Source organism: Somniosus microcephalus, chromosome 3 (assembly GCF_052327205.1).
Source record: "Somniosus microcephalus isolate GS21.2 chromosome 3, FLI_Smic_1.0, whole genome shotgun sequence".
NCBI lineage: Eukaryota > Metazoa > Chordata > Chondrichthyes > Squaliformes > Somniosidae > Somniosus > Somniosus microcephalus.
In genome coordinates this window covers 148,811,617-148,823,627 of record NC_140989.1, presented here as the reverse complement: position 1 = coordinate 148,823,627, position 12,011 = coordinate 148,811,617, and the positions used below count along the sequence as shown (strand labels likewise).

The 12,011-nt window shown below is 39.1% G+C and overlaps 1 protein-coding gene across 6 annotated transcripts in view; it reads left to right on the top strand.

Moving 5' to 3' along the window:
* LOC147121474 (uncharacterized) overlaps window positions 1-12,011 on the top strand; it is a 45,152-nt gene that overhangs the window by 19,476 nt on the left and 13,665 nt on the right. For 5 of the 6 annotated variants that reach the window (XM_085981754.1, XM_085981753.1, XM_085981750.1 and 2 more), the window contains 4 exons: window positions 7,272-8,240; window positions 8,883-8,977; window positions 10,447-10,614; window positions 11,650-11,807. In XM_085981754.1, coding sequence (XP_085837880.1) covers window positions 7,272-8,240; window positions 8,883-8,977; window positions 10,447-10,614; window positions 11,650-11,807 — 1,390 coding nt within the window. Of the gene's footprint in view, window positions 1-7,271; window positions 8,241-8,882; window positions 8,978-9,581; window positions 9,903-10,446; window positions 10,615-11,649; window positions 11,808-12,011 lie in introns of those variants that run through there. The other variant, XR_015077556.1, reaches the window with a different exon arrangement.

Sequence of the window (12,011 nt, the reverse complement as noted above, 5' to 3'; positions counted from 1 at the left end):
ATTAATAACGGCATGCGTCGTTAACACGGCGTTATTTTTCTAGCAAGATCCAGCCCATTGTGTGAAGGTATTTTACACTTATCTTGGGTTTTGGGAGAGCGACACTATACCTACATCTGTTGAGCGCTCACCTACGACTATAAACTATTATATGCCTCCACTCTCCTTTAGCACCATTGGAGGTCAATTTGGATAACAGACCTGGCAGTTTTCTGAATCTTTCTCCTCCAATGGTTCTACAGGAGAGCGGAAGCATATTTTCCCGTTTAAAAAAAAAATCAACTCTTTCCAGTCAGTGCCTGATTTTTTTTTTGAGGCAGTAAGGTGCATCATACTTACTTGTGTCATGATATAATTTTACATCATTACATATGCTTAGCTGGCTCAGCATGCTTGTTTAGAAGGCTACAGATCTGGAAACGCATGAAAAAAATTGGGGGGCCTCCACTACTGTCAATTGAATTAAGGCAGGTAAATTTACATTGGGTAGTGCTGTTGACTACACTGGACCTGTGTGTTATGGACGGATGGCGCTATAATAGTGTAAAAATACCTTAAAACCTGTCCGCAAGCATTGGCGATGTCCTGTCGTATGTCTGTCCATCAGGCCTGGTACTGCAACTTTAGAAATACCTGCCTTACTAGTAACATTGTTTTGGACAGGAAAGGACCATGTCCATTTAGTCTATCCTTCCAAGCCTCCCATTAGGTTCCATACTGTGATTCTAGAACCAATAGTGTTGAATCCAGTTAACTAACAGGAATGCATAGTTATATACTGTAAAACCTATAAAATTCTGTCCGGTCTGGACAGACTAGATGCAGGAAGGATGTTTCTGATGGCCGGGAAGTCCAGAACCAGGGGTCGTAGTCTAAGGATAAGGGGTAAGCCATTTAGGACTGAAATGAGGAGGAATTTCTTCACCCAGAGAGTGGTGAACCTGTGGAATTCTCTGCCACAGAGGGCGGTGGAGGCCAGTTCATTAAATATATTCAAGAAAGAGTTGGATATATTTCTTGAGGCTAAAGGGATCAGGGGATATGGGGAGAAGGCAGGGACAGGGTACTGAATTTGGATGATCAGCCATGATCTCATTGAATGGCGGAGCAGGCTCGAAGGGCCGAATGGCCTACTCCTGCTCCTATCTTCTATGTTTCTATGTTTGTATGTAACATTTTATTTGCTTTCTTTGACTGTAAGCATTGTACCAACAGTTTTAATGACTATCCACCAAAATTTCCAGCTCCCTTGCTCTGTTAACTCAAGTACATTTCCATTTAATACATACTCCAAATATACCCCTTTTACCTAATCTTGTGAGTGCACACTTACCTGTTTGAACTCCATCTGCCACCTGTCTGCCCATTGATTTAGCCTGTCCAAAACTCTTTAATTTTAGCACATTGGTTAGTAATTTTGGCGACTGCACCCAATTTGATCTCATCCGCAGACAGACATCTTGGACAATATTCTGTCCTCCAAGTCAGCCTGATACTGTAATGGTATCCTAGAAAGATGAGATTATATGGATGGAAAAGCCTTTATCTGAACCCATCTTATAAATTTACTAGATTGCTTCACTTATAAAATAGCGTGTCTTAAGCAAAGCAGTTCACAGACTCAATCTAGTGTGAAAGAATAAAAAAAAGTGTCATTTTTGGTTGTTACAAGTTAATTAATTAAGTATTCATAGCTACTAAGTGGTGTATGATTTATTCATTATGCAGTAAAACCAAATTGAAAAGTGTATGTTTATACAAATCAAATCAACTATAATTGTATCTAGCAGTCTACAGACACTGCTCTGGTTGTAGATTCTATATATTTTTTGTAATCCCAATCAAGCTAGGCAAACTGCTACCAGGAGAAGCTCACATTTGTTCCTCCAAACGATGTCGTATCAAGGAGAGGTAATATGTGCGAATCATACTAGGATATTTTGTAACCAACTTGATAAAGGTGAAAATCATTATCTCCGATTATATTTTATTTTTGCTCTGGAAAATTTAACTCACTAGCAGTTCTCCCATTGAGTTACTCACGTTTGGTCTGGGATCTGCAGCACGATTGTAATGTTTATCTGATATAGGGACTGGCCAGGGTAAAGCGACTGATCCGCTGTTTCCTTTGGAGAAATGGTCGGAATAGGCCCTGACTCCTGATGTCAAATACTGTTACTGGAAGATTTTCTAGTTTGACAGCTGCTTTAATCCTCTTTGTTAGCTGAACAATCTCTTCAGATTATCTCAAATTCAGAAAATTAGCAGGAAATAACTGAGTTTCTATATAAAACTGTCCTTCACACCTCTTAAGGCAGAAGCTTGTACCATGGTGTTGTGCGTCTATATCTAGTTTAGTTAACTGCTGTTCACCATTCGGTGTTGGCCCAGTCACAGGTTGTACTGTCTACTATCATTACAGTATCCGGTTTAATCACCTGACCTGACATATACACACATGGGGTTTTATTTGTAAAAAGAAAATTGAGGCAGTGGATACTGTTGATTTCTGCAATAAAATAATGACGTAATCGAGCTTTATATTGCGAGTGGTGAGTAAGAATGTTAAATTTTGTGTTACTTTATGAACTGAGAAGCTGATAATATACCTAAATAGGTTAGTTGTTAGGCATAAAAACAGAAAATACTGGAAATACTCGGCAGGTCAGGCAGCATCTGTTGAGAGAGAAACAGAGTTAACGTTTCAGGTCGATGACCTTTCATCAGAACGGCCTGACCTGCTGTGTATTTCCAGCATTTTCTGTTTTTATTTCAGATTTCCAGCATCTGCAGTATTTTGCTTTTGTATTAGTTAGGCATACTATCTGATTAATAGCAGAGTTTGGAACACTTTACATTAAAGTTTATAAATAATAATTTTAAAATCCAGAAATGTACTAGTAAAAATTGAAAACAAAGGACATAAAACAAATTTTCCTAATTCAACAAGAAAAGCTATTAACAAGTACTGTACTGACCATATCAGGAAAGTGAGGCTTCGTTTAAAAAAAAAATAAACCTTATATTAGGTTATCATATAATTGGGCTTGACTGTATTCTGCTGAGGCTTTAATGTTGGTAGCAATAATAGGATACCAGGATGCTGGTCTAGTTATCAAAGTATATGTCCATTATTTATTCTATAAAGAGAATTAAGTTTTATGTTGGGCTGATCAATCACAGCTGCATTAGACACCTAAATCAATGACCGATCTAGATGGATAACAGAGGTGACTGAATGCTTTCAGAATGTGCTGCAGAATAACTGCTAAGAAAGCAGTTTCCAACAGCCAGTTTGTCTTATTAGAACTCTTGCCATAACCCTAATCCATGAGTCCTATGCAGCCAAGACAAGCAAGGTTACTCAACTCTATTTCAAAGTCACATCTCCAAAATAGCAACTTTTTTTTCCAGATTCTTCTGAAACAGGTGAGGGGGAGGTTAAAAGGAGATAAGGAAGGAATATAGCTTTACATTGGATCAAAGAAGAAAGGATATATAGTCAGAATTGCACAGTAGGAAAAATTAAAAGATGTAAATCAATAAGGGTACAATATGCCATAATTAAACTGTTAAAAAGTACTTTATTAAAATAGACCACTGATCCATAAGACATTCATAAAACTCCTTTAAAATCTAACATCCATCTGGCAGAAACCATAAGCTCCAAAGCCTTCAGTTATAAAATTATTTTTGGAATTTTTGACCTTACAAATGAAAGCAACATTTAATATTGATTAAAGTGTTAGATTATTTAAAGAAGCTTCAGGGACTTTTGTAACTTTACAGAGAGAGCGCAGTATAGTAACTTCACAAACTACAACAGCTAACTAACTTAAGCTCCATTTATAGGACTAACCAAAAATTGGACACATCTGGATCTGACCTCCATTTGCCACGATAAACTGTCTCTGACCTCCATTTGCCACTATAAACTGTCTGAATCAGAAATAACAAACTAGACAGGATTTACAAGCAATTTTCAGACTTCTTTGTTTGTGCTGTGGCATTATTTTCATGAGCCCTAACTTCCAAATCAGCTGGCATATTCGTTCTCTTAATTGCTTTTAAAAATAAGATATTTTATTTTCCTTATCTATTTTCTTATCCCATAGTCTCCTTACCACAACCTCCCAGGGTTAATAGGACAGGTTGGCAACCAGCTTCTAAACCACCTCCAATGCCATTCTACAGCTGGTTGCTTGGAGGTGTGTGAGAGTTACCGTGGGATGACCGATTCTCATCATTTTCCTCCCCCTTCCAACTAAGTGTTGGCTTGGCACAATTGGTAACAATATTTGCCCCTGAGTTAGAAGGTTGTGGATTCAAGTCCCATTACGGACTTGAGCACATAACTGAGCCCCTGCCTGCCTGCTCAAGTGATATCTGTATAATCACAGCACTTGCTGAAAAATAATAAAAGAAAAAGCAGAATCCTATGGTGCAACATAATGGTAAAGCATCATTATTTGAAGAAAAGCAAGGTGTTCTTCAGGTATCCAGATCAATATTCATCCCTCAACTAACACCGCCAAGAAATTATTACCTGATCATTCATTCATTTGCTTTTTGTGTGCAAAATTGTCACATTTCCCACATAACAGCAGCGATAGTACTGCAAAAGTAATCCATTAGTCATAAAGTACTTTGGGATGTCTTGAGGACATGGTAAGGCACTATATTATCGCAAATTCTTTCTTGTTTATTTCCTACCCTTTGGGAAAGTGCCTCCCTCCATTTGTGTTTTGAGCTCAAGATCTGTGTGTGGGGAACAAATCCACATCCTACCTTTCTGTGATGTAGTGGTTTGGAGTGCCAACACCTTGCAGTCCCTCCTGATCTCTCGTCGCCTGCTGCTTCTCCTGCCTGTAACACCTGGTGAACGTTTATCAGCAGAAACTTTTAAATAATTTGTGCCTGACATGCATGCACACCTTTTTTTATATAACCCATACTTTCCTATCGCAAGTATTTAATGCTATACACTAGCAATAAAAACAGAAGTTGCTTTCTTAACAATTATTCTGAAATGCATTCTGCGAACATTCTGTCTCCAAAGTTGTCTCCTTATCCATGTTCCTGATTCAAGTATCTCTGCAGCAAGATAAATTAATCCCCCTCAGCTCAACTTATTGAATACTTTGAAACTGAAAATAAACACAGCTTTGAAGTGATTTGATTTTTAGGTACACAGCATATTCACATTGTTTGAACACTCATGCAATTGTAAAACCCTACTGCTAAGGAAACTTTTTCCACACTAAATGTATTATGTATGAATTACCAAGGATATGCAAACTCTGTGTATCACGGTCCATGGAAACAATTTGCAGTCAGTGGTGAAGGAACGGTGTTCGCCGTTCACCTCGCTGACAGCTGCCCACAAATTTTTAGCGGGCTTTAGAGTGTAGGACTTATTCTAATCTGGCATCTGATCCAGCATGGTGCCCTCTGCAGGGGATCTGTGGCATGTATGAGCAGGGAAAGAAACAACGAGGCTCTTTAACCAGTCAGATTGAAGAATCCTCACTGAGCCACGCAGAGTCTAAACCAGGAAGTATAAAGCAGGAAATATGAATTACATTTAAATCATGTACAGAAAGCAAAATAAAGATTGGGAAATACAGATGGGATTAAAGGAGAGAGATAAAAGAGAAGGACAAAGATTTTTTTAATCTCCAACACTAATTTTCTTCTGAGGGAATGAGATTCCACACTTGTAAAATTAAATTTTCAGGGCCAGAGAGGTTGTTCAGTAATTATCATTTATCATACCATTAAAAACTCACTTACTCCTGAATGCAACAGCCCTAGCTTTTTCAGCAGTCTTTAGTGGGGAACTAAAGGGCAAGTACCCCACTTTCACGCCATTGCATTCATTTCAGTGCCGAGTCTATCGGCGAGGACTGCAACAGCGTACCCTGTGGAGGAGCGGGGTATCTCTGACAACAACTTCCTGCGTTTAACTGCGCGTGTCCGGACGCCAGAAATTGCTGTCCGATTTACCCCGTTATAACGGTGAGCGCTGTTAGCCTCGTGGTGCATTATCCCTCCTTGAACTCTCTGTAATCTTTAACATGGCCATCCACACTATCTAATGCCTCTCCTCTGTTGGACAGCTCAGATAGAATACCCTCACTTGTTTCCACTCTTGCCTATCCAAACGTAGCCAGAGCATCTCTACCAAAGACCCTTCTTCCTACACCTCAGGAATCCCTGAAGAATCCATTCTTGGCCCCCTCCTCTTCCACATCTACACAGTGCCCCTTGGTGACATCATCCACAGACATGAGATCAGCTTCCAAGTGTATGTTGATGACACCTATCTCTCCCTTGCCACCACCTCTTTTGAGCCCTCCACTATCTCTGTACTGTCAGACTGCTTGTCTGACATCCAGTCTTCGATGACCCACAATTTCCTCTGACTAAACATTGGGAAAAGCAAACTCATCATCTTTCACCACTGCCACAAACTCCATCCTTCTCCCTGGTCACTGTCTCAGAATGAACAAGCTGTATGCAACCTCGGCACCCTATTCGACTTGTATTGAGTGCCCAACTCCATATCTACTCCATCACAAAGCGCACCTACTACCTCTGGAGCTTTGCCTGTACTTCAGCCTATCTGCCATTGAAACCTTCATCAATGCCTTTGATACTTCCAGACTCCCACTATTACAATGCTCTCCAGGCCGGTCTCTGATCCTCCACCTTCCGTAGACAATAACCTACATTGGTTCTTGGTCCCTAAATTTATACTCTAAATTTAAAATTATACTTCATGTTTAAATCAATCCATCCATCACCTTGTTCCTCCCTAACTCTGTAACCTTCTACAGTGCTACAACTGCCTTCTCCCCCAGAACTTTCTATTCCTCTGCTTACAGCTTCCCCCCCCCCCACCCTTTGCCCAACCATTAGCGGCTGTACCTTCTGCCTTGGTTTTACAACATTAAAGGCACCATATATGATTGTTCACAAAAGCATCATGTAATGAACTTGAGGATCATTTCTATATAATTTATCTAAAAGTATTAGTGATGAGAAATCAAATTACTGATAAACAATTTCTGACAGTTTTTCATTTTTCACTTGTTTGCTAAGTTAGGTTATCCAGACCTAAAGTTGAGCCATGGTTTGTTTATATTCCAAGGAATTAGGTTGATACAAATAGTTTTATCCTGTTCACAGGATAATTCATATAGTGAAGCCATTATACTTTTTGAGCCTTGAAAACTGCATTTAAAATTAAATGGTGTTTTTCTTTACAGAAAGATACATGAATCTGGTCAAGAGAAGAAACCACCATTTATGTACTGGAAAGTAGTGCCACAAGTAGATAAGTCAGATGACGTTGCTGGTTTAGTCATGGATGGCAGAAGTAACAGGGACGGATGGGACAGATCAGAAGATAATGACTTGGTCATGGACGTTAGCGATAATAAGGAAACATGTGATGAAGAAGAACAACAGAGCACATCTGATACAGAAATTGGGTGTAATAATAGCAATGAAACAGAAGAAGAGAAAGGTGAAGGCACCAAGAGTGCACAAAATAGTCCACTAAATAACAAAGAAGCTCGTGTTAAGAATGAAGACGATAGTGGAGAGGATGAAACTGAAGACTTTGAAAATGATGATGACAACGATGGTGACGCAGAGTGTGAGGTAGAGGATGATGAAGAAAATAGCACAGACAATGAGGATGATGATAAAAATGAAGACTCTTCAAATGAGCGCGATCCTGAACCAAACGATTCTGATGAGGACTTTGAAGTAAAGAAAGGCAGTAAAAGAGGAAGATCACGAAAATCAAATCACATCATTAAATGTGACAAATGTAACGATGAATTTGATTCCAGAAAAGATTATGTGGTTCACTGCAAAGATGTTCACCAGTCATTACCAGGGAAAGTCTATCACTGTGAGATCTGTGGCAAGGCTTTTGCAACCCACAACAGTTGGAAAGAGCACTGTGCTTGTGTTCACAGCGATGAAAGGCACTTCGCTTGCACTCTATGCAATGCAACTTTTAAGAGAAAAAGAGATGTACGGACTCACTATGCTCGGAAGCATGAAGGGCGTATAAAGCGTCCGCTGTGCTCTGTTTGCGGGAAAATTCTGAGCTCACGAACAGCACTGGTATTCCATATGCGGACACACACTGGAGAGAAGCCTTATGAATGCTCCATTTGCCATTCTCGATTTGCCCAACCATCACAGCTGAAAATTCACACAAGGTCAATTCCTTATACTTAGTTTCCATTTATCCACCCATTTTTTTTCTACCTTGTAGACATCCATCTGTACAAAACATCCCCTTCTGATAGGGCAAGCAGGCTTTCCCCAACTAGAGTCTCCCCTTCTAGTAATGTGGGCAAGCAAGCTTTTACGTCTACTGTACTGGTTGGTTGGATGGGTGGGTGAGCAGGCAGGCAGCTGTCTTCTCCACATTTGCACCAAGATGAATTAGAATTAGATAACTTCTTGCTTCAGCAACGTTGCCTATTTGAGTGTTTTTGCTATTCAACAACCTGTGCAAGAACTAATAAAACTCATCATAGTCGTTGGCTAGCACTACATCAATCTTGGACAATTCTGGGACTTGTGGAACGAGTGTCTTAATCTCTACAGTATTAAACTTATCCCTAAAGGTTTTTCAAAATGTTGTTATAAACTTTTGAAGTGACAGTTTAACAGTTGCATACTAGTAATTTTTAATTTGAAAACCTATGTTATCTAATTATTTAAAATACCAGATCATGTGATGGTGAATCTATTTGTCTACACGCTGTTTGTAAAGTAACTTATTTTTTGAACTTTCATGAGTTTGTGAATTGAAGATGGTTTTGAAACTTGATATCATTTTATACTAATTGCAGGTCACACACTGGAGAGAGACCCTATATTTGTGTGGATTGTGGTGCCTGTTTCACTGATAAAGCTAAATTAAATGGTCATAAGAGAACACATACAGGTACGAAACAGTTATGGAGTATATAATAAAATTATTGGTAGAATAATCGTGACTGGGGAGGCAGATTTTCCTGATTATGTGCTGGCATGCACCAGGAGTGCTGAAATGGAAAATTTTAAACTTGGACAACTGTCAAATTAATGAGGACCCAAAACACACTAGTCTCTCCAGATTGATACTATTGGCACAAAAACAATATTGTAATCCATTGTTATGGTTGGACTGGTGATTTGACAATCTTGTCATATTTTCAAGGTCACCCTCACTCTACAATAACTATTAGTTTCTAGAATGGTTATCTTTCATCTCCAGCACATATTCTGTGGAAGATAAATGCTATATCCAGGTTTAGTTATGGCATTTGCAAATAGTATTAAGCAAGAACTGAACTGTTCATAGTGGGCTGTAGGATTGTGTGTTGCCCAGTTCCTTGAAGTTATTAGTTTTCTAGAAACTACATTGAGTATGTGTTCTATAAGGCTATTATTTGAAACTTCGAAAATAAGTTAGGATTTATGAAGTGACCACAATGCTTCATTGCTAGGCTCTGTGCCACATTTGTCACCCATCAAAGTGTAGGTATCCTAACCTGTGCAGTTTTTAGGTTACAGCTCCAGTGCAACCCTGTACATTACTAGGTATACAATGATTGTCGTGGCAGCATCAATCCAGAATGGCGGCCTTTTCTCGAAAACCACACTCATACAACCAAGAAGGAAAATTACTCAACAGGAGGCAATATCTGTCCCACACTTATTTTCAAATACTGTAATGAACTTTTTGTTTTAAGAAGAAACACTTATAGAATCATCATTTATAAAATCCTCACCTATATTCCAGAACCATGTAGGAACCGTTATCTCTTGCTGCTCTGCATTACCGGTCAAAATTTCTAAAGCATGCACTTCAGAAATACTGTATACAGGTAAACTGCATTTTGCTTCTTAGAAATAATACCTAAAGCACATGTCAAATAAGTTCCTCTGTTCATGCTGCTCCAGTGGCTCAGCTAATTAAGCCAGTGAGTGGCTCAGTCGTACAGACCAGGAAGACACCAGGCCTGATTCCCTGAGTGACCTGTGTTTGCTGATCTCAGCACCTCCAGCTAAGAGCAGAAAAAATGACCAGGATTCCCACTTGTAATTGCGATCTATGGATCTATGGATATTGGGTAAGGGATGGGATGGACTCGGCAACACTCACTCCTTGGGCTCGCACATGAAAATGGTCACTTATTTAAGGTGGTGTGGGGGAGGGGACGACAAGTGTTTTGTTAATTTACCCAGCAAAGTGTCAACCTCGAGAGGTGTAGTGGAGAAATTTGGCAGAAAAAGATTTCTGGTCAATGAAACTGATTAGACCTAACCATAGGTTAGTTCTATACTTTATTGGGTTCTTTTTATCTTTATTTAAAGAGGTTCATTTAACCAGTGACTGACGAAAATAACAATGTTTGATTTATCTTGCAGGGGAGCGCCTTTTTGGGTGTGATGTTTGTGGGAAACATTTTGCCACCAATGAGTACTTGAAGTGTCACAAGCGATGTCACATGGGTGCCAAACCTTATAAGTGTGATGTATGTGGGAAAACCTTTGGTCTGAGAGCCTCCTTGGCCCAACACAGCAATATACATGCAGGTGTGTAGCAATTCTATTAAAGGAGATTAATCTTTCTCTATGTCTGCTCACACAGGGTTTCTGTTGTACCTTTCAAATTCCTACATAGGTTACAATAAGGCTTTCATTCTGACATGGGGTACATTTTTACTTAAAGGTGATTCAAGGTATCAAATAGACATTGCTTACTTTTAGTTCTCTCTAAATGAGTAAAGTAGACGCACATTGTAAAATATTTTTTGAGAGCCAACCAAAATGGTCATGGTAGAAAAGCATATTTGAACCATTGTTTGCTGTTCATGGTGAGATCTACATCTTCACTTTTACAAAATATAGATGTTGTAATTGCCAGTATTTGTCAATGCCTCTGATACTGAACAGCGGTATTCAAGGGTGAAAAGTCGATTACATTATTTATAATGCTGATGTTAATTTAAGCATTGGGATCACACTGCCCAATTTAAGCAATGCTGTGGCATAAAATGCAAGTTCTGTAAATAGCTGGCATTTATAGCATTCATTCAAAGTAATGCCATATTATATCTTGAGTTGAGCTTAACCTGCTTAAGGCAGTGAGTGGCTGAACCAGAGAGACCAGGAACGTTCCATAATCAATCCATAGTCTACTGAGCTAGCTGGTTCTTTTGCCAATTACCTTAAATCCCTGTCCTCTGGTTACTGACCCTTCTGCCACTGGAAACAGTTTCTCCTTATTTACTCTAGCAAAACCCTTCATGATTTTGAACACCTCTTTTAAATCTCCCCTTAACCTTCTCTGCTCTAAAGAAAACAACCCCAGCTTCTCTAGTCTCTCCAAGTAACTGAAGTCCCGCATCCCTGTTACCATTCTAGTAGATCTCCTCTGTACCCTCTCTGAGGCCTTGTCATTCTTCCTAAAATGTGGTGCCCAGAATTGGACACAATACTCCAAAGGACTGGATTGATTTACATTTAAGATTGTAAAATTATACGTTTAGACATAGTTATGAATGAAAATGTTTTATTGTCTCTCTGTAACTTGTGGTAGTTTTCCTTGAATCTTGTAATTTTCCACAGAAACACGTCCATATTTTTGTGAACAGTGTGGGAAAGCTTTTACCCAGCAGGGGGCACTTCGACGTCATCAACGAATTCACACAGGGGAGAAGCCTTATAAATGCAAGGCTTGTGAGAGAACTTTCACAGATATGTCCACTTTGAGAAGACACGTGTCTGTAAGTGTTCCCTGACTTTGCATTTTGAGGCAATACATGTCTTTTATTTATTGAAAATATATTTTGGAAATAACAGTCAGTGATTGAGCTTTAAAGCTGCTCAGCCCCCTAAACAAGAATACACTCTTAGCAAAGTATATAATTCTACTAGGTGATACATTCAGAATCATGTCTGTATCATGTAGGCTTGATTTTTTTTCCTGT